Source organism: Colias croceus, chromosome 3, assembly GCF_905220415.1.
Source record: "Colias croceus chromosome 3, ilColCroc2.1".
Taxonomy (NCBI): Eukaryota; Metazoa; Arthropoda; class Insecta; order Lepidoptera; family Pieridae; genus Colias; species Colias croceus.
Window position 1 is genome coordinate 9,128,205 of NC_059539.1, and position 22,633 is coordinate 9,150,837.

General features: G+C 35.1%; 2 protein-coding genes across 9 annotated transcripts in view; one reads left to right on the forward strand and one right to left on the reverse strand.

Moving 5' to 3' along the window:
- Positions 1-8,274, reverse strand: part of LOC123706061 (piezo-type mechanosensitive ion channel component) — a 47,389-nt gene extending 39,115 nt beyond the window's left edge. The window contains exons 1-2 of the mRNA XM_045655190.1: positions 8,080-8,274; positions 4,219-4,289 (exon numbers count right to left, since the gene is read on the reverse strand). Of these exons, the coding sequence (XP_045511146.1) occupies positions 4,219-4,282 (64 nt within the window). The 5' untranslated portion in view covers positions 4,283-4,289; positions 8,080-8,274. The remainder of the gene's footprint in view (positions 1-4,218; positions 4,290-8,079) is intronic.
- A 324-nt stretch (positions 8,275-8,598) lies between these two features.
- On the forward strand, positions 8,599-21,458 carry LOC123706062 (eukaryotic translation initiation factor 4E-binding protein Mextli). Of its 8 annotated transcripts, none has more exons than XM_045655192.1 (14): positions 8,599-8,724; positions 9,204-9,328; positions 9,420-9,573; positions 9,651-9,804; positions 10,574-10,775; positions 11,509-11,580; positions 12,182-12,242; positions 13,212-13,353; positions 13,792-13,926; positions 14,264-14,453; positions 15,375-15,392; positions 16,336-16,401; positions 17,967-18,091; positions 19,946-21,458. In XM_045655192.1, the coding sequence occupies exons 2-14, from the start codon at positions 9,208-9,210 to the stop codon at positions 20,042-20,044; spliced, it is 1,539 nt and encodes a 512-aa protein (XP_045511148.1). In that variant the 5' UTR covers positions 8,599-8,724; positions 9,204-9,207; the 3' UTR covers positions 20,045-21,458. The 8 variants fall into 8 exon arrangements, with proteins under 8 accessions (XP_045511148.1, XP_045511151.1, XP_045511147.1 ...); XM_045655191.1 differs by lacking the exon at positions 8,599-8,724 and adding an exon at positions 8,752-9,013; XM_045655195.1 differs by lacking the exons at positions 8,599-8,724; positions 11,509-11,580 and adding an exon at positions 8,751-9,013.
- Positions 21,459-22,633: the final 1,175 nt, after the last annotated feature.

Genomic DNA, 22,633 nt, shown 5'->3' on the forward strand with positions numbered 1-22,633 from the left:
AATGAATCAAGCATTATCTAGTTACCTGAAAACGATACCAAACTCGACTCAAAGGTCCAAATGGCTCCGCCAGAATTTTTTTTCGGAGCGCCGGGCGCTCTGTTCTATAACCCCCCCTCCCTCCCTTCTCCCGGGGAGTAAAGACTGGCTACCGGGCGATTTGGGCATAGGTGGACGAGAACAACATTCGTACCAAATGGCATTGCTTTACTCAAAAATGTATACCTTTCCATACAAGCATGCCCATAAGAAAACGGACTATGACGCTACAGCTGGACAAAGCTAGAGAACATAATCTTCATTAAAAGAATTTACGATTTAGTCATTTCCAAAATAAATTGTATTACCCACCGAAAGCCTGAAAATGAGATCGGCTTATCTTTTCCAATTTGGCATGAAAAGCTAAAATATCTTAAAAGAAAATGTGATATGGTGCTGTAGTCAGGCAAAATGAGAATTCAAATGTGTAAACGTTGCGGTCAATAACTCATACACTAAAATAACATCTGTGTCAGTTTGTTTCTCCTGGTTTGATCGTATTATAAACACATCCATTTTAAAACTTCCATTTTATTTTATAATGCTTGTAGATTCCATATTAACACCAAACGTAACGAGGGTTAATTAAATGGACCATTCAGACAATGTAATTGTACATCACAAGTGACCTTACCTATCATCAGATAAAAAAGATAATTCAATTTAAGGAACCAATCTGTATCAAAACAAGGGTAAATAAATATTTTAACCACTTATCATTTTAATCTACTTTCAGGACTGTCTGCTTGAAAATGTTTTGTATCCAATAGATTTAAGTGTCGTGTAGTCAGTAGTGAAGTTTATTGTTTAAACTTGTATTCTTCGAAATGGATGGCCAGACATTTAATTAAGGACAAGGTGCAGACAGGCGTGGTCCATTAGTTAAGTAAACGAGTCCCAAATCATACTTTGTATACACAGCTCAAGCCGTTGCAGTACCTAACTATTAGATACGAAGAAGTACGCTTCAACATTCTGTAAAATTTACTATGAATTGTGATCTAACATCTCTAGATCTGGGACTCTACAATCGCGAGCCACGGAAAAATTCTAAAATATTTATGTCCCTCAAGCTTTATGAAAAAGTTTTGCTACTGTTAAGTGCGTACAAACTTCGCTACAACCATCGAGTGAACAAGCGTCGCCACGGTTTGCGATCACGCAATCACAAGGGGACAATTTGGCGGAGTAATCAAAGGTCTCGTGTAGGCCACGACAACTCGGTCAGGTCGAAATACATATCGCTAGGACGCACCCAAAATGACGCGCCCTGAGGATACATTATTCCTTCCCCGCAATGCGACATTATTATTATCAAACAGATTTGAATTACAATACTAATAAAAATGTAAAGTTTACACTACTTTTTTTCTGTAACCTTTCTTTTGATATAGCAGCTGTCGGCATTATTGCAAAACACGATCGGTGAAACGTTTCAGGGATAAAGTAGTGTTAAAGTCTTCTTTTTTCTGATGAAACATAGATACGATTATTAAGATTTAAAAGATCATAATGATTTAACAGTAATAAAAATCACTTAAACATCGTATAAATACCACAGCATTTATGTAACTCGTGAAAAATAAAATTAGATAGCTTGTATTGCCTTTAATAAATCTTTTCAAAGTGATTTATTTACTAATATGTATTACGTTATCACGTATTACAGATGTATTTATGTATAAATAAGTTAAACATTTGAGATTTTTATCGCCTCATATTTTAAAACAGATTGATCGTAATGTTTATTTCGGGAATTCAAACTGAAGAGGCTGAAATAACGTCCAATACATGTCGTTTTGTGAGCATGTTTTTTTTAGGACATTGCTAACAAAGATCCGGGAAATATCGATTGTAATTTTATATCTACTATTAATAATAGGTGAGCTTAATTTGATTCTGGTTCTAGGATTACCGTAATTAATAGCTGAATTATAAATGTTTCTGGTCATCCAGTGTCTATCATAGTACAGTACTCCAAAATTAATAATGCGCATGCAGATCTTCGCTAATTATCGTATTTCCAGAAACACCCGAATCACCCCGAATCATTGAATCGCAAGTGCCCTAAACAATGCACTTGCATCTTGCACCTTGTTGGGAAGAAATAGGAGTCAATTCAGAGTCATAAACAACTGAAAACAATTCGGGCGATAGGTGACGGTAGCTTGTCAGTCAAAAAAATTCGAAAATCCGTCAGTCGTCTATATTTATTGGTGGTGACCGCACGTATTATCTCTGTATGGAATTATATAGAGCTGCTGTTACATACCCTTCTTAGTTTTGTTTCAAAGTTAAATTTTCCGGTAAAATGATTACACAGATAGCAGATAGCAGTGGGGAAAATGAAAATGAATAAGAGCATAATGAAAGACGAAAGTTCTGATCATTCTACGATATCAGAAATAGAGATAATCCCTGATTCTGTAAATCCTTTGGACTGAGATTTTAATGATTAGATTTCACAATTTCAATGTAAACCAGTGTTTGAAAATCATTTTTTTAAATATAAACTTTGTCTTATTTTAACCTTCCATAGATCCATCATAACGCCAGCTTCAGAAAGTCACTTTAATAGTTCTAAGTATAAAATTTTCTAAGTAAATCAATACAACAAATATATTATATTCGCAATCGTATGGCTTATCCTCGCTATTAACTTACATTGAATTATCAAAACAAATTTCGTTACTTATCTCTTTAACCATAAAATCACAATAAAACTCATAATTCTAATAAACTATTCATGAAGAAAATACATTTAACCACTCTATATACATATCGTCTTCGGAGGCTCGCGGAATATGACAGTCGCCGAACAGTGACGAATTTTTCTATGCGCATTATTAGTTTGGGAGTACTGTATATCTAAAAATCTTTACGAAATAATTTACTCTTTAAGAATTCTTAAGAATTTTTTATAGAAGCAGAATGGAACAAGCTGAGCCGCGTGGTTCTGGTTCTGGAACCCACGGCCAAATTCAAGTATTTCTATAGTTCATGTTTTATTTGTATAATCTATATTACTGTAAAGTTTCATCTTAATCCGTGCAGTAATATTTTCGTGAAAGAGGAAAAAGTTTTTGTTAAAACATCCATCCATAATCAAAAACTTTCGCATTTGGGGGCGTCCATAAATTATGTGAAGTGTTTTTTTTTTCTATTTTATTACCCTCCCTCCTCCCTGGTGAGATGTTGTGAGATTTTATGTAACCCCCACCAAATTTATAAACTGAGGTAAAATTAAATTTATTTAAATAAAATCGTATTTTAATTAAATGTCTTAGAAGTTATTATTTAAACATTTAAAGTAAATGGAAAATCTTATTTAATAACTCAGGCCTCGGAACCACAGACACAATAGAAAATCTATTATGCTGTGGACCGATCGGGCCGCTTGGGGCTTAATGGGTTAATAATCAAAATGCCCACGAAAGATTTATTGTTTCGCAAACAGTTCAAACATATCATAAAAGTTCAAGAAAGTATGTCACATTTTCAACTACCTAGAGATAACAATGTGATTGATAACATTTATCTCCTCATACACAAGTAAAAGCTTATGAAATCCAGAAATGTTTACAAACACATACATATGCATAGCAGGGGGAAGGATTTTGGATGCTAAAAGCTCCCCACAATTTAAATAAGATATAAAAATTCATAAAGCGAAAACCAGGAAAGTGTTGCAGCCTAATTCTCATCAACAATTTTTTTTCTTCATCTTATGCTGTTACACTGCTTGATAAAGAACTTCCCCTTGATCTTTTGTAAGCTTATTTCATTAATATATTTCTTATAATAAGTATTATTTTATGAACTTGTAGTCATTTTACTTTTTTAAACTCCTCCGTAATTAAAATCCGTCTATGCATGGGGCATACATACTACATACACAGACTTAATGTAAAACTTATATATAAATATGTAGTAGGGTTCTATGACAAGAATGGTTATGCATTGATAAGTATATAATAATGAATCACAATATATTTCTACCTAACACACAAAAAGCATAAACTCAAATATTTTGCACTGATTTATAAGTACCTACATAGTTAATTTTGAAATGATGTTGTTGTTGTATCTTGTTTTCTTTTTTTTTTAAATTAAAACATAATATTAAAGATGAATTTAAAGAAATGTATAAACATTTATGCAAGTTTGTAATATACTTACTTAAAAGGAATGCTGCTGGCAGCACCAATCGCACCAGCAACAAGGACAGGTAGTATTTATGCATGGTGGTGCTGAAACAAAACAAAATTAATTTAAAAGGATATAATATATATCTAACAATTGCTGTCAGGTAATTTTTACTACTATTGGGAAATATCAAACAAGCTTTTAACTGGATTGAATTTTAATTACATACATTGTAAAAAAATAATAATTTTATAACAATTATAATATCCAAAAAAATAAAAAAATAATAAGTTTAAATAAAAATAAGTTTTGTACTGTATATAAAGATGACGATAATGATTTTAATCTATTATATACAAATTATAATATTTATATTTTTTGGTTTTAATGGCATTCAAATGCTTTATAAATATAAATTTATAAAGAATAGAAAAAATTCGATCACGAGGCGGGACTCGAACCCGCATCCTTCGCGCCATTCCGGGGCGGATGCCTAACCAACTCAGCCACTCGTGACCCGCCCGAGTAATCGAATTTATTCTATCCTTTCAGTTTTATGTGTCTAAAGGGACACAACGCGCGCCATCTATTGAGATGATTTAACAACCATCACAACCAATATGAAGCACTTTTCAGTGAATACAATATTGTAACGATGGAACACGACCTTTTCTTGAATTTATATTTTTTGGTTTTAATGGCATTCAAATGCTTTATAAATATAAATTTATAAAGAATAGAAAAAATTCGATCACGAGGCGGGACTCGAACCCGCATCCTTCGCGCCATTCCGGGGCGGATGCCTAACCAACTCAGCCACTCGTGACCCGCCCGAGTAATCGAATTTATTCTATCCTTTCAGTTTTATGTGTCTAAAGGGACACAACGCGCGCCATCTATTGAGATGATTTAACAACCATCACAACCAATATGAAGCACTTTTCAGTGAATACAATATTGTAACGATGGAACACGACCTTTTCTTGAATTTATATTTTTTGGTTTTAATGGCATTCAAATGCTTTATAAATATAAATTTATAAAGAATAGAAAAAATTCGATCACGAGGCGGGACTCGAACCCGCATCCTTCGCGCCATTCCGGGGCGGATGCCTAACCAACTCAGCCACTCGTGACCCGCCCGAGTAATCGAATTTATTCTATCCTTTCAGTTTTATGTGTCTAAAGGGACACAACGCGCGCCATCTATTGAGATGATTTAACAACCATCACAACCAATATGAAGCACTTTTCAGTGAATACAATATTGTAACGATGGAACACGACCTTTTCTTGAATTTATATTTTTTGGTTTTAATGGCATTCAAATGCTTTATAAATATAAATTTATAAAGAATAGAAAAAATTCGATCACGAGGCGGGACTCGAACCCGCATCCTTCGCGCCATTCCGGGGCGGATGCCTAACCAACTCAGCCACTCGTGACCCGCCCGAGTAATCGAATTTATTCTATCCTTTCAGTTTTATGTGTCTAAAGGGACACAACGCGCGCCATCTATTGAGATGATTTAACAACCATCACAACCAATATGAAGCACTTTTCAGTGAATACAATATTGTAACGATGGAACACGACCTTTTCTTGAATTTATATTTTTTGGTTTTAATGGCATTCAAATGCTTTATAAATATAAATTTATAAAGAATAGAAAAAATTCGATCACGAGGCGGGACTCGAACCCGCATCCTTCGCGCCATTCCGGGGCGGATGCCTAACCAACTCAGCCACTCGTGACCCGCCCGAGTAATCGAATTTATTCTATCCTTTCAGTTTTATGTGTCTAAAGGGACACAACGCGCGCCATCTATTGAGATGATTTAACAACCATCACAACCAATATGAAGCACTTTTCAGTGAATACAATATTGTAACGATGGAACACGACCTTTTCTTGAATTTATATTTTTTGGTTTTAATGGCATTCAAATGCTTTATAAATATAAATTTATAAAGAATAGAAAACAATTACAATATTGTATTCACTGAAAAGTGCTTCATATTGGTTGTGATGGTTGTTAAATCATCTCAATAGATGGCGCGCGTTGTGTCCCTTTAGACACATAAAACTGAAAGGATAGAATAAATTCGATTACTCGGGCGGGTCACGAGTGGCTGAGTTGGTTAGGCATCCGCCCCGGAATGGCGCGAAGGATGCGGGTTCGAGTCCCGCCTCGTGATCGAATTTTTTCTATTCTTTATAAATTTATATTTATAAAGCATTTGAATGCCATTAAAACCAAAAAATATAAATTCAAGAAAAGGTCGTGTTCCATCGTTACAATATTGTATTCACTGAAAAGTGCTTCATATTGGTTGTGATGGTTGTTAAATCATCTCAATAGATGGCGCGCGTTGTGTCCCTTTAGACACATAAAACTGAAAGGATAGAATAAATTCGATTACTCGGGCGGGTCACGAGTGGCTGAGTTGGTTAGGCATCCGCCCCGGAATGGCGCGAAGGATGCGGGTTCGAGTCCCGCCTCGTGATCGAATTTTTTCTATTCTTTATAAATTTATATTTATAAAGCATTTGAATGCCATTAAAACCAAAAAATATAAATTCAAGAAAAGGTCGTGTTCCATCGTTACAATATTGTATTCACTGAAAAGTGCTTCATATTGGTTGTGATGGTTGTTAAATCATCTCAATAGATGGCGCGCGTTGTGTCCCTTTAGACACATAAAAACTGAAAGGATAGAATAAATTCGATTACTCGGGCGGGTCACGAGTGGCTGAGTTGGTTAGGCATCCGCCCCGGAATGGCGCGAAGGATGCGGGTTCGAGTCCCGCCTCATGATCGAATTTTTTCTATTCTTTATAAATTTATATTTATAAAGCATTTGAATGCCATTAAAACCAAAAAATATAAATTCAAGAAAAGGTCGTGTTCCATCGTTACAATATTGTATTCACTGAAAAGTGCTTCATATTGGTTGTGATGGTTGTTAAATCATCTCAATAGATGGCGCGCGTTGTGTCCCTTTAGACACATAAAACTGAAAGGATAGAATAAATTCGATTACTCGGGCGGGTCACGAGTGGCTGAGTTGGTTAGGCATCCGCCCCGGAATGGCGCGAAGGATGCGGGTTCGAGTCCCGCCTCGTGATCGAATTTTTTCTATTCTTTATAAATTTATATTTATAAAGCATTTGAATGCCATTAAAACCAAAAAATATAAATTCAAGAAAAGGTCGTGTTCCATCGTTACAATATTGTATTCACTGAAAAGTGCTTCATATTGGTTGTGATGGTTGTTAAATCATCTCAATAGATGGCGCGCGTTGTGTCCCTTTAGACACATAAAACTGAAAGGATAGAATAAATTCGATTACTCGGGCGGGTCACGAGTGGCTGAGTTGGTTAGGCATCCGCCCCGGAATGGCGCGAAGGATGCGGGTTCGAGTCCCGCCTCGTGATCGAATTTTTTCTATTCTTTATAAATTTATATTTATAAAGCATTTGAATGCCATTAAAACCAAAAAATATAAATTCAAGAAAAGGTCGTGTTCCATCGTTACAATATTGTATTCACTGAAAAGTGCTTCATATTGGTTGTGATGGTTGTTAAATCATCTCAATAGATGGCGCGCGTTGTGTCCCTTTAGACACATAAAACTGAAAGGATAGAATAAATTCGATTACTCGGGCGGGTCACGAGTGGCTGAGTTGGTTAGGCATCCGCCCCGGAATGGCGCGAAGGATGCGGGTTCGAGTCCCGCCTCGTGATCGAATTTTTTCTATTCTTTATAAATTTATATAAATTATAATATGTATAATATGTATTTTCACACATGAAAAAATTGTAATATTTTATATTATATTTTATAAATGCAGATAAAAATATGCCGTTAAAATAAGAATAATTTGTACCTTTACATGAACTACGTATCTAAACTAAACAAAATCCACTTTGAAAAACACACTTCACTTTAAACTTATAGTCATTATGTAGAAGTTTTTTTATTTTTTAATTTAAAACACTGTTTTAACATTTTATTTACATCATTAATAAATCATAATATGAACCACAATATGAACCAAAACACAACCCTCATCCTCCAATTCTCAAGTGACACTTGCACCATTTTTTGTTTGACTGACTGCTGACGTTTACTTGACGGTGCTAAAACCGTAAATTTACCGATTTCTATAAAAAATTTAAGAATATTTCATTAAAAAAAATTATTTTCTGATTATTAATTCTATGATAATGGTATAATAGATTGCCTATCAAAAACAGCTATGTATTACTGAGTAAATCATGCAATAAAACTCATGATGTAGTATCGATAAGGCACTTTAGCGGTACTGTAATATCGATTTTTATAATTATTTTCAAACAGTATTAATTTTTAATTTTCACAAAAAAAAGGTTTTATTGTAATTAGTATTAATATTAAAAATTATAAATAATTAATTAAATTTTAGTATTTTTTTACATGTAAAAGTGTGGAGTGAACGATTGAACGTCACCGCACTAAATTTATTTTTATTGCGAATTAATGGCGTAGCCAGGTGAGTTTTCTTGTTTATTTCTTATTTCATAGTGTTCTATAGTTTTCAATTGTTTTGTCTAAATGTATAACATCGAGTAAAATATCACATCTTTCAAAAAGTCTAAATTTTTTCACATATACTTTTATATTTCAAGAAAAACTAATTTTACGAGTAATGAACACGTATTGGATTTGTTCCGAATTTATTCGCTAGGATTATTGTCATCACTTTCACTTTTCACGCTTTTTGCCGATAATAGTGGTTTCAGTTTGTGTACATTACAACAAACTCCAGTCGCCATGGATGAGTGAGTTGCCCATTTTTATGATAGCCTGGTTCCTGTTCATTGTTTCATTAGCTATGAATAAATTATGACAAGGTTACATACAAATGTTTCGCTAAAATTGTTCAATTATTAATCGTCACGTCACAGTTTAGAAACAAATGATTTTTTTTCTGCTACAAAATAAAAATGTTTTCGGTTTATTTACCAACAGCACCATGTCGACTCTAACGAAAATGACCCGCGCAGTCAAAAAACTTGAAGTTCCCAGACCCCTTAAATCGACGACTAGTTCTGCACATAACCGCAACTCGGTATTAGATGTTAAAATAAATTCTGGTAAGAATCTTATTGGATTATAACTTATGATACATTAAATTTAAAAATAAATAGGTATTTGTTCTTATTCTAACTTATTATTATTTTGTAGTTGATGACCTAATAGTACTGACGGAGGCAGTAGCTTATCAAATGATGCAGGGGAATTTTGATCGGGCTCTTCAAAGTAATGTTTCCACTATGTATTCCAATCTGAAACTCTATGGAGCTCAACTAGAGGCATTGTATAAAGACTTCTTAGACAGGTATGGTAAAATTCTATTTTTGAAAATAAATCATTAGATTAGGAGCAAGAAAAAACTTAAAAAGTATTATTTTGCAGGTATTTTGTTGTGTTCCGCAATGGATCCCAGGATGAGCGACTAGATAAAAAAACTCGACTTCATTTGCTTGAGTTAATTGAGTTGCGCGCTAAACACTGGCAGGGTTCTGATTATATGAGTCAATACTACCGACACCGTGGCACCCACGCAGAGGTAAATGATTGCTCTGACACTTCTTATCTATATAAAGAGATGGAGATAGTATTTTCTTCCACTTAGCTATTTACAATTGTGACTAACATGAAATGTATAAATGAGTCCATAAACCTACAGATTTCATATTTATTTAAGCAATGATACATGCATACTAAATATTTAGTTTACAACCACAATTAAATATATGTATGTCTAGGTCATGCATTAATATGTGATGATACTGGCAATTAGCATGCCTAAATAATTAAAAATTTTGGTGATATGACATCATCTACTTATTAATTATTATAACTACTGTATTAGAATTATAATGATTAATGTACAAAAAATCGATGAATTTCAAATGGAAGCAACTATTTATTCTCATCAAAACATGTTATAAATGTTTTATTTATAAGTAAACTAGCTTACTGCCCGCGGCTTCGCCCGCTTTGTCTAAAACCTAATAAATTATATACTAAAACCTTCCTCTTGAATCACTCTATCTTTAAAAAAAAACCGCATCAAAATCCGTTGCCTAGTTTTAAAGATTTAATCATACAAAGGGATATAGGGACAGAGAAAGCGACTTTGTTTTATACTATATAAGTAAATAAAAGTGCAATATAGTATATAAGTAAATAAAAGCTAGTCAATTGTATGTATTGTATTCAATAAAATGCAGTTCCGTGGAGAGGCAACAATACAAAGTATAAAATAATATTATCAAATATCATTAAAACATTTTTTTCTGATCACATAGCTACTGAAGGTGTTATTATTGTAGCCACTCTTGGTGCCAACAATGGAGGGTGCGGGGTCCGGTGGCTCGGTGTCCCCGACGCTGGCTGCGCCCGCCGAGCCGCCGACCCTGCTGGGACCCGGTGAAGTGATCAAGCCGTCCGGAAAGTTCCCCAAGCCCACTAAGATACCCGGAAAGAATTATTCCAAGGATGAGGTTGTTATTCGAAATGCTGATTCTGGGAAAGGTATGTGAATATTTTCAATTTATGCGGAAAAAAACGGTTTGATTTAATTTTTATTTAAATAAATGTGCATCTTTTCAGTTTATCAATTACAAAAAATAAAAAAAAATATAAGGCAAGATTTGAACTTCAAAAGCATTTGATTTTGTGTTATTTTATTTATTTTTCCATTTTAAATATTATATCAGGCTATTAACAAAAGTTTATGTAAGGTATAGTAGAATTTTTTGAATTTGAATAAAATAAATGTATGCCATTAATTTTTCTTGTTGGTATTGCATCCAGATTGCATTCTTATTAGAAAACAATATGTTTTCAATTACTGAAAATGCATGTAACTTTTGTTATTTATAGTGCATGATTAAAATCAATTATATTTTAATTAATTATTCTGTAGTTTAAATTGTGCATGTTGATAATAATTAGTAATTTTAAATTCTTTAACATTTTTATTTCTTATTAATTTTCAATCTTATAAGAAAAAAGATATAAAGAAATATTAATTAATTAATTACTTTTATGTGATGATACATCTTATGAATATATCTATTACTTTTTATTGTCCATATAAATGCTACGAAAATGTATGTACCCTTAAATATAAAACAAATCGCATATTTAACAAGAGTATAGGCCCAATTCAACACCACTATTATTTTGGGAAAACTCGTCTACCCCTATTGAGGTTATTAGGTAAGTTTGCGAATGTGTCTGAAGTTTGATTTTGGGTTTCCAGTGATGGGTATCAAGGGCAGGCGGGTGCACATGATCGAGGAGCTAAGTGATACAATAATATCCTTTCAGAGAGGTATGAATGCACGGTGACGGTGTGGGGCTGTGCGACGCTTAGCATGGTGTTCTGGAACCTTCCTGTCTCTATGCTTTCCCCCTAACTATCTAAAATGAACGAGAAGATTTTTTTGATAGGGTTGATACTTAAATTATAATATTAAAAAATGTTTATCCTCATGATTGTTTAACATAACTTAATGTGGCGAAATTTAAGTAACCAGAATTTAAACGTTTCGTTAACGTAATAATAAAGAGATCTTAAAAAAATGAAAGAAGTGAAATGAAAGTCCATGCTCCATCTTAAAAAAATAATGAATTGCTGTAAATAATTATTATTAAAACAAATCCGCTCTTGTCTTGCCCATACTCGCTCATTTCTGATAGATAGGCAATTCGAAACTACCATTTATTATGTATGAAAACAAATAAAAAAAAGATCGACAGTTCTGATCGAGGAGTTCATTCAGTTCCAGGTTAATAATAATAAATTAACTTTCATTAAATAATCTCACGCCATATAATCACATTTAGCTTTAAGCTTTTCCAAATGGTAACAAAACTAACACGCACAATGTAATAATAACCCTTACATTAAATAAATAATTAAATGATTTCAGTGAGCCCTGGAGCTAAAGAGCGATTGGTGCAAATTACTGGACCCAATGAGGAGAATGTAAAGTAAGTGGTTATATTTTTTTTATTTATTAGAGCTCAGGTACTTTTATCAATCAATTTAGCTTGATAAGTCGTAATTTTATAAATTTATATTGTATAAGTTATTAATCCTTAGAGTCTATAATAAAGCATTTCTAATATTCTGCTAAAACAGAACCCTGAATGTGACCTTATCTTTAGATTTGCGTTATAATAGATAAAATTTTTCTTAAAGGTATGTCTGACATACATTCTTTCGCCCACGCATTGTCGTGTAACTAACAGGTTTATGATAAAATAAAAACGAGATAAAATAACGTGACTTAATATTGCACGCTAAGACAGATATGGCCTTATATGCAATGTAATATTACTCGGTTTTGAAATTGACGCTTCAGTGGCTAATGAACTCGAATGCATAAATGACTCATGAATTATGAAGCTCTATAAGGATACGACGATTTCGTGATTTTGGCTGTTTCGTTTATAGACACAGGTTATTTGAGAATTTTAGTATAGCATAGACTGAATAATGAATCATTATAGAATTTTACATGCGAACGGCATAATGACGAATGACGATTATGTTGACGTAATTGTTTATTGCATATTATAAGCCTTGTAGCCTTGCGTATTACATATTATAATATCATCATAATATATTTCTCGTGTAGTGTTTACATAACTTGAATCTCATTAATTTATTAAAAAATGAAAAAAATATAATGAGAAACGCGATGATACGAATACATTTTACATTACAAATTAAAGTATAGTATAGCGATATGACTGGTTCTTTACAAACACATCCCTTGTTACGCATCCTCGCATATCTCTGGTGGAAAAGCACCCATAAGCTGTCGGTAACTACTGCACATAGCAGCTGGAATAGTTAGCGACAGTTAGTAGTCTTAATTACTTGGTCGTATTATATTTCTTTAATCACTCTAAAAGATATTGTGCAAACAACCTATACACACATATCTAATACAGCCACGCAAAACACCTGATTGGCGACACGATTCGCCGCAACGCGTCGCCCGTGCGGCTGGAGGGCGCGCTCGAGGGCGGGCTCGGCGCTTCACGCGCTTCGCTAGACTCCAACGGTTCCGATGAACCGGTGCGCCCTAGAGAGGTACGTTCTATTTACTTGTTTAGATTTTGTTGATTAGAAACTAGTTTTTGTAGAGTTTGGGTAAAAAAAGGTTATATAATCATGAGCTTTCAGCATGTAACTAATCATTTATTATTGTCAAAAGTTATAGAAGATATTTTTATATAGGAATATTATTGAATTTGAATAGATATCTAGTATATAATGTATTTTTCATATAAGTACGATTCATATTTTTGTAAAAAAGTGTGTAATCGAGTAGTGCGGAAACGCACGCAAGCGGGAAAACAATTTTTCGTATTGGAATTAACGTTTTATAGTAATTGCATTGTTATATATCATATGTTAAGCGATTTTGCTTTACTAATTTTTTTTTTGTTAAATTAATTTGAATGTATCATACAGTAAAATATTACTGAGATGGGAAAATAATATCGATTTTAATTTGTTATATTTCAGAAATCGCCGCATAACAATAGGGCTCTACTGCATAGCTTTTCCACCAACGATGCTGCCCTGGGAGAGTATAAGTACACTGTGACTTTTGGCCAACATTCCATTAAGATCACTGGTAACAATTTGGATCTCGTTAAGGTGAGTTTTATTTGCCTTCCTTTACGTAATTTCAAGAAGATTAGTGTTTGGTGACACCAATATGAAATGGTTTGTTCAAAGCTGTAATGCTGGACCTAATTTTTTTGAACAAATTTAATATTTTGTTAATTTTTATTAAGCTATTGCATAGCTTCTATCGCGGGCCTTGAGCGCGGGGACCGAATCGAGAAATTCCGTAACGAAAAAACCTCACGCTACCCACTCCGACGGGCTCGGAGGAAGGCATGCTTGCAATAGCTTTACCGCGGCAGTCCCCGAGTGCCACATGTCTTTTTTATTTGTAGAAGGAAATGCATGTTGAGATTGTACATTGCAGACGGCGAAGCTGGTGCTGGACGAGTACTTCGAGAGCGCGGGCGCGCTGGAGGCGATGGGCGCGGGCTCGGGCGACTTCTTCACGCTGTCACAGCGGCCCGCCGCCGCGCTGCTGCTGCGCGACGACGCCGCGCTCAACGGCGCCGACGACGACGACGTGTTCGCGCCGCCGCAGACAGACGAGAACGCAGGTGCGTGTGCGGTGGTGACGTCACGCGGCTGCCGTAGCTCAGTGTTTACTGTTGTGTAGCTGTGTCGATGTGTAGAAGGAGGTGAAAGGTGATGTCATCGGACTGGCGTATAGTGCCACAAACTTATCTGACCCGGTGACGGTGTCACTGATGTCGATTTCTTTTTATTTAAACAAAATATTTCGTATGAAAAGTCTGTGAAAATGTGACATTTCAAAATGGCGGCACGTAGTTCCAGTTTTTACCACCGGGTCAGTTAAGTTTGTGGCACTGTAACTCGGTGTTAGCTGTTTAGGTGTAGTGATCTGTATGAGGGGGTGAGTGATGACGTCATCGGACTGGCGTAGCTCGGTGTTTACTGTTAGCTCATAGCTGTGTCGATGTGTAGGAAGGCGGGGGGGTAAAGGTGACGTCATCGGACTGGCGTAACTCGGTGTTAGCTGTTTAGGTGTAGTGTGTATGAGGGGGTGAGTGATGACGTCACTGTGTTGGCGTAGCTCGGTGTTAACTGTTAGCTGTATCAATGTGTATGAGGGAGATGGGGGTGCGTGATGTGACATGCGGCTAGCGTAGTTCGATGTTAGCTGTTCTGATGTGTATGAAGGGGGGGGGGGGGGGGGTTAGTAATGACATCTTCGGACTGGCGTAGCTCGGTGTTTACTGTTAGCTGTAGCGATGTGTATGAGGGGGTGAATGATGACGTCATGATACTAGTTGTAAACTATGTGTGGTTCGGTGTATAGCTATACTGTTGTGTATTTGGTTAAGTGTTTAGATGAATCTGTATTTGCAAAGGGATTATTTTTCTGTCTTATGAATGAATGAATGTCTGTCTTATCATAATAAATTAATCTCTAGACTTAGACGGGTTGATTTATACAAATAAGATTAAATGGATATTTCTACTTCTCTTCTTTTTAGTTGAAGACGTCATCGGAAGTAAGCAATTTTTGAAAATTAGGAATCTAAGTATTTTAAACGATTTTTTTGCTGTGGAAGTCTTAAGTAATACTAGTGATATCTTTTATATTTATAATAAGGATTAAAATTTAAACATTTAATAGTAATACTTGCATGAAAATAAAGTTTGAAACAAATTTTTCTTGCGCCTTCGAGTTTATACTAACCTAGGAAGCATGACGAAATTCTGCTGTTTAGATACAAAGAGTGCTATAATACAGCTACAATAATAATAAAGGTATTTATTTGAATATCTCTTAGCGACTGGCTGAAGCATGTAGGGTTTGGAAACAGTAATTTATAGATTGTGGTTGAATTTCAATTCTCATCAATTGTTTTATATTATGTATTATTGTATATTGTGTATTTATTATTATACCATTTCACTTATACTATATGAAACACGGGTTATGGCAGCGTGTTTTTCCAAATTAAACATTTTATCATCGGCCATTATTAATGTTTCACCTGCCCATAACATTAACTAGCGACGGTTTCATTATTCATGAACAATTATGGTATTACATGTTTCGTAAATTAACAGGTATCTTTCCCACTTTTTTTTTCAAAATTCAAAACGTCATCAAAATAACTCCAACATTTCAAAAGAAATACCAAGTTGTAAAACTATCACTATAAATAAAAATCTTTTAATTCCATTAAAAGTACACTACATCTTCTCGCCATTTATTTCATTTCAACTATTTTACACACACACACACACACTTGTACATGTTTCAATTAATAAAAAACAGAACACCCGAGTCGATGTTTTATTTACACACAAGAAACATACTGCAAAAGTATAATTTAGCACGTTTTGACGGACAAAACAACATAATTGTTGATGAATGTGTGCCGTCCACGCTCGCGCCGCGGAGTCGCGCCGCGCGTAGGTACAGTGTGCGTTGTGCGTGTGCAGGCGACGGCGAGGCGGTGCCGCGCCGGCCGCGCTTCTCGCGCGCCACCTCCACCGACAAGAACCAAGGTAAGCTTCTAGAACATTCGATCGCGAGCGGCACCCTTCTAGAACATATTTTGATAGCGAGCGAACCCTTCTAGAACATTCGATCGCGAGCGAACTCTTCTAGCACATTCGATCGCAAGCGAACCCTTCTAGAACATTCGATCGTGAGCGAACCCTTCTAGAACATGCGGCACCCTTCTAGAACATTCGATCGCGATGGAACCCTTCTAGAACATTCGATCGCGAGCGAACCCTTCTAGAACATTTGATCGTCAGCGAACATTCGATCGTGAGCGGACACCTTCTAGAATGTTCCATGTTGTTCTAGAATGTTCGACGGTGATTGGCACGCGTCTGGAACTTGATGTTGTGCGTAGGAGTATGCTTTGCTTCTGTATGGATGTTTGCGGTTGCAATTTTTGGACACACTGAAATAATGTAAGGATGTACTCGCAACGCAACGTGTCAACGATTAGTTTTAATGAAAATTTGTGGTTGAGTTAAGTTAAACCATATAAAATTATTTAGATTGATTTGGTTCTGAATGTATGTATTCAAACTTAAAAAAAGTGTGTTTAGATATTGTAACCTTTCACATTCAGTTCGTCGCAATAATATTTAAATTGCGCTTTTAATGTCGCTCGCTATCGATGTTCAAGTTATTTGCCGGAAATTATACATATGACAGGCACACGTACACACATGAAATCGTATCATATTCATTAAAATCATTTATTCCGTTTTTTTTTTCACCTATTTTATTATTTTTATTTCATTTCAGAAAAAAACTATTTACATATTTAGAAATATTACTATAAAATCATGATTTAGTAGAAGGTTTATACATAGTTTGAGAATCTAGAAAAGTTTAATAGCCTCTTAATGTTTTTTTAATATACAACAACAATAACACAAACATGAAGCTCATAGAGTTTTAAACATAAGTTACGCGAATATTTATCAAGGTCTGTTTATTACATTTTCTAACACAGCACAAAATATGTATATTTAAAAATATACTAATACCACTTTGCTTATTGTGCATTGTGAAAACTAATGTAGCTTTCTGTATCAACATTTTGATTAATAGAAATTAGAAACATTAACTGCATGCAGTTTTATCGCTTGACTTTTGAAGTTAAAATGTGATAAGACTGTTTTTAATATCATTATTTAGCAAAATGATTAATATTAGAATGGTTTGTCGATCGTGTAGAATGCAGAAGTCAGTCTAACCAGATTATTTTGCAACATTTGTGATTAATTAACAATAGATATTTATTAATCTTTTTATGATTATAATATATCTTGCTTCAAAATGAATGTTTCATATTGTATTAATAGCAAGAAAATTGGCACAAAGCAACCATTCCTTACGGGAAAATAAAAAAATGATAGAACCTTAACTAGTAGAAATTCCTTGCAGCAATACGATAAATGACAATATATCATTTGCTGCAGAAAGCGAATCAGTATTTCATAATCAACATACAGACCGGAAACACGTAATGTTTCGGGTCGGTAATGATGAGTATTGCGAACCGAATTGTTCGCGTTCGCACGTACACGTGTGTGGCACGGCGCAGGTGCAGGCGCAGCGGGCTCGCGGCAGGTGTACACGTACGAGACGCTGGTGCAGTACGCGGACTCGCCGCTCAGCAAGCTGCCGCCGGCCGGGCTGGCGTCGTTCCCGCCGGAGCTCGCGCGCAAGGTAACGCTGTCGGCGCCGCGCCCCCCCCGCGCCCCGCCCGCGCGCCCCGCGCCGCCCCCCGCCCCGCCCGCGCCGCGCCTGCTGCCCTTCCGCGTGTGGCCGCCGCTGCACCACCCCAACTACCTGGCGGCGCTGCTCTGCCGCAACTTCTACTAGCGAGGGGCAGCCGGCGCGCGCACTGGGGAACGAGATCGCGAGGCGTTTTGAATGTCCCTATTACCTTGCTTTTTTGACGCTCAGGAATATAATTTCTTTGCGCTAGACGCCCCAGTGAAAGATTCTGGATAGCAGATGGAACAGGATTTCGGGACGCGGAAGCCAGTAGATCTGGCTCGGCTTTTATAGGCTCGGTGTTACCGCTTTAGACGCATGCAGATATCGTTCTCTGTGGGCTGTGGGGTTATGACAAATCGTCTCGCGATCGCCCCCTAGTTTAGTCGCCCTTTCCTTCCCCGACCGGAGACTGAGCTCGTCCCGCTCGACCCCCTCTCCCACGCACCAAAAAACGTCAGCCAACAAACTAACGCTAGCTTTCATTTGTGTAAAATATTTAACATAACAAACGTGCTCGATTGTGGGTTGAATATTATACCGGGGTTTCGTAGGTAAACTTCCGGATAATCTTTGAGTATGGTTTATAATTTTGATGAATGGGTAACGTTTTCCGGCTCCTCTTTAGGCAGCCGAGATTAACTTATCGGTATCGGATCGAGCACGTTCTGGAATGTTCGCTTAAATTGAATGCACTATTTCTATAACATCTAATTGCACTCGCAACTGAATGCGTTTTGAGCATGTGGGGTTTCACCACTTTCGGAGGAAAGAAATCTCAGTGTACTTATTGATAGGAATTAATTAAGAATAAACTCGAATGTTATCGATCCTGTGTGGTGTAGGCTAGTCCGATTGCTAAGGATAAATTAACGATATAAGCTTGACTTCATTCAATAGTCCTAAGCGACTTTAAATAAGACTGATCCTATTAGTTTGTAATTATTTGAGTCTGATTAAGCGTAAGAGCGTTAAAAAAATTATAGTCTGACGATGTATTTGTTCAGTAATGTTCCTAATTTGTTTTAAAGTAATAATATAATATGACCGTTTGTAAGACTGAATTGAAAATTCTCAATATGTTTAATGGTGATTGTAAAGATTTTTTTATGATAGTATTAATAGATATTGTATTCTGTGATGATTATTGATAAATTTTTTTGCAAAATGTTTTGAATATGTTTATAACTATATATACTGGGACGGCGATACTAATTCCGATTTAAATATTCATGCTGCTTGGACAGAATGGATATTCGAGAGGGGTACAATACAGGTAGAGGTTTACCAGGATACTCTGCAACGTGTTTGTTATTGATTATAATGCTTATATTTTGTTTACGTTTTGTTAAAAGTTTCGGTTTTGTTATCAAAATTTCCAGTGTTATTTCTATTTTCTTGTCATTGTCTGTTGCTTGAAATATAAAACTTGAAAAACGCATTCGTCTTTGCTTACTCTTTTGCTTCCCTTCTTACATTAGCGCGCACTAATTTCTGACCGACATCATCTAAAAAAAATATAAATCAAAACAAAATGTTACCTATTTCCTTAGCACGCTTGAAGCTATCTAACAATTCATACTGTCGCACGGTTTACCGCTTTGAATATTAATATAGTGTATTCAATGATATCTGTGTGTATGTATTATAATAGCACTGATAAATATGAAAGAAATCAGGCACATTCAATCTCAAATAGAAAAACAATTAAGGGCATTATTGCACGGGGAAAGTTGAAAATTTTTACATTAACGACGTACACACGTGAACAAAAAAATTATTTGGGTCAATTGATATCTGCAGAGTTGCCTGGAGTTTGACAGCGCCAGTTATTTGAAGAAGGTTCGTGCTGCGGTCACCGTCGCCGCCGTAGACGCGCCCGACTCGCCCGAACCAGAGTAATCTCCCACACATACGCGCACGCACTCACCTCACACACACACACACACACGTGCGCGAGTGACACACACAGTTGCCTGAGCATACATTTCCAGCAGCTTCACTCCTTATTTAGTCATTCGCGAGACCCGCGTCTTTGCTTTCGAGCTAGGTTACCCGTAGAGTCCTGTCGCTATAGCCTAGCTAAGACCCGTCCGTCTCTCGAAGATTTCTCACGCGCTTGATATACTAATATAGCGGACTTATATTTTACTCACTAAAAGTATTAGCTCACCAAAATATTTATTTTATTTAATGTGGATATCGTAGTATGTAGTTTTTAATCCATTATTTACGAAATAATGAGTGTGGATCTAATAGAGTTTGTGATAAATTGTAATTACGCAGAGATATGTTGCGTTGTTAAAATTCTTCGTCCGCAATATGTGATCTCTTTTCGTAATACTTTCAACACTAATGCATTGCTCTTAAATATTTACTCTGTGTTTAGTATTTTCGATTGAACAATTAACGTGGCGTTTAAAGCAGACATGATTGAAATGGAATTTAAAACGTAGACGTCCGATGTGCATGTTCTTAATATATTTTTGTTGTGTATACTCTGAAGGAACATTTAGTTTCTTATATCATAGAGTGATTCCATTTATTTTAAGAAGAATGCATGCATTTCTTTGTGTGTTTGTATACTCATTCAAACTTGTATCTAGTGTCTAGTCTTGTCAAGTAGATATCTCAATATGTCGTAAGATTTTATTTTCACAGGAAACGCCTGGATGGTATAACTTTCGTTGATCTTTATATTATATATGTATTTACACGCAAATTTCATATTGAGATACGGTTTTTTTTATTATTTCGTTGATTATTTTTATTGTGAAATTATCACAAATCTGGATTCCAGTCGTTCCAGGCTATCCTCTATTGTTTAGAAATATTTCACGAATAACTGATGGAAAATATTAAAAATATTTAAGACTGTTAAATACATATTTATATATGTTTATGATGCTGTTATAAGAGCCTTATAATATTTTATATTTGTAGCAATGCTACGTATTTTATTCATTAACTATTAAATTAAAAAGTTTATTTGTAGATTCGTTTCGGATTTCGTTTGAAATTAATATAGTTAAAAGCCTGTTTTTATGATTGATAATATATTTTATTTGTATTTGGTGCACATTGATATAAATGTCACATTTCATTACACTGGGGAAATGGAATAGAAATCTGCACTTAGGTATTTATACACTCTGGAATATATCTCTATAAAAAGTACTATTGAAAATGAATTTGTTTTAAAACGGTGCTCATTGGAAAGTATTACCTTAAATTTTGTATTTGTCCATTTTTTTGTTGTATAGTAATACAAAGGCTATATTGTGAAAATTTATGATATACTAAATTTTATAATAAATTGGAGTTTTATTTATTACCTATTTGAAAAGAGAATCCTCTTCACATCTCTATCTTTTTTGCAGATGGCAACATTTTTTTTCTACACATATCTACATTAAAATACATACAAAATGAGATAATTTAAAACCCCGACTACAAAATTTTATCAAATTCTTAGAAACCTTCTGTGAATAAATAAACCAATGTAGACTAAGTAATAAGTTATCTAAAAGATTTTTTTCCCCCCCAAGTAATCATAAGCTATTGTTTAAGTGGCATTAAAAATTATGTACCTACTACTAAACAAGCACTTAAGTAGACTTAATAATATTATAAATGCGCACGTTTGTGAGGATGGATGTATGTGTATGTATGTTTGTTACTCTTTCACGAAAAAACGACTGGACGGATTTGGATGAAACCACACTAATATAGGCTATTCATCAGAATAAAACATAGGCTTCAATTTATAATGATTAAATTATTAATTTTGGTCATAATAACGATACGTGTCAGACGTCAGTTTAGTCCGAAAAAAAAATCTTACATCTGAGAAGTTTTGAACGTTAGGTATATAAAAAAAACAAAACGTAGGAACATAACCTATACTTTTCTCTACTACATTATGATCCTGTCCCGCACTACGGGGGAGGCTTGAGGTATAGCGCGACAGCAATAGATAATAGGAAAACCTTATTTTGAATCCTCTCACTCGTTTTACTTTTAAAAGTTATCATTATATCGCCTAACGGCGGCGGTAGCGCGGGTAGAGTGCGATACGTCGCAGGGTGGAGTGCGAAGTGGAGTTACATTAAATTTTTTTTAATGTATTTTAAAAAGTCACGTAATTTTATGTGGCAGACCAAATGTCTACGCGAGCAAAGACGCGGGAAAAAGCTAGTATAATCAGTAAATAAAACCAGTTTTCTCATGTTTGAATATTTTATTTGACTGAGTAATAGTGGCATTCTTGATATCTACAATTTATTTGATAATCTAGGCTTAACAACATAAATTAAACTTTGTCATAAATTAAATATATTTACAAAATAAAACACAAGATTGGCTGTACAACAAAGTTAGAAGGAATTTAAGAAGCGTCTACTGTTTCACGTTACACGTATTAATATTTTTTAATGATAAAATTACATAACCAGAACCGCATACAAAAGTATTGTTTTAAATGGCGAACAA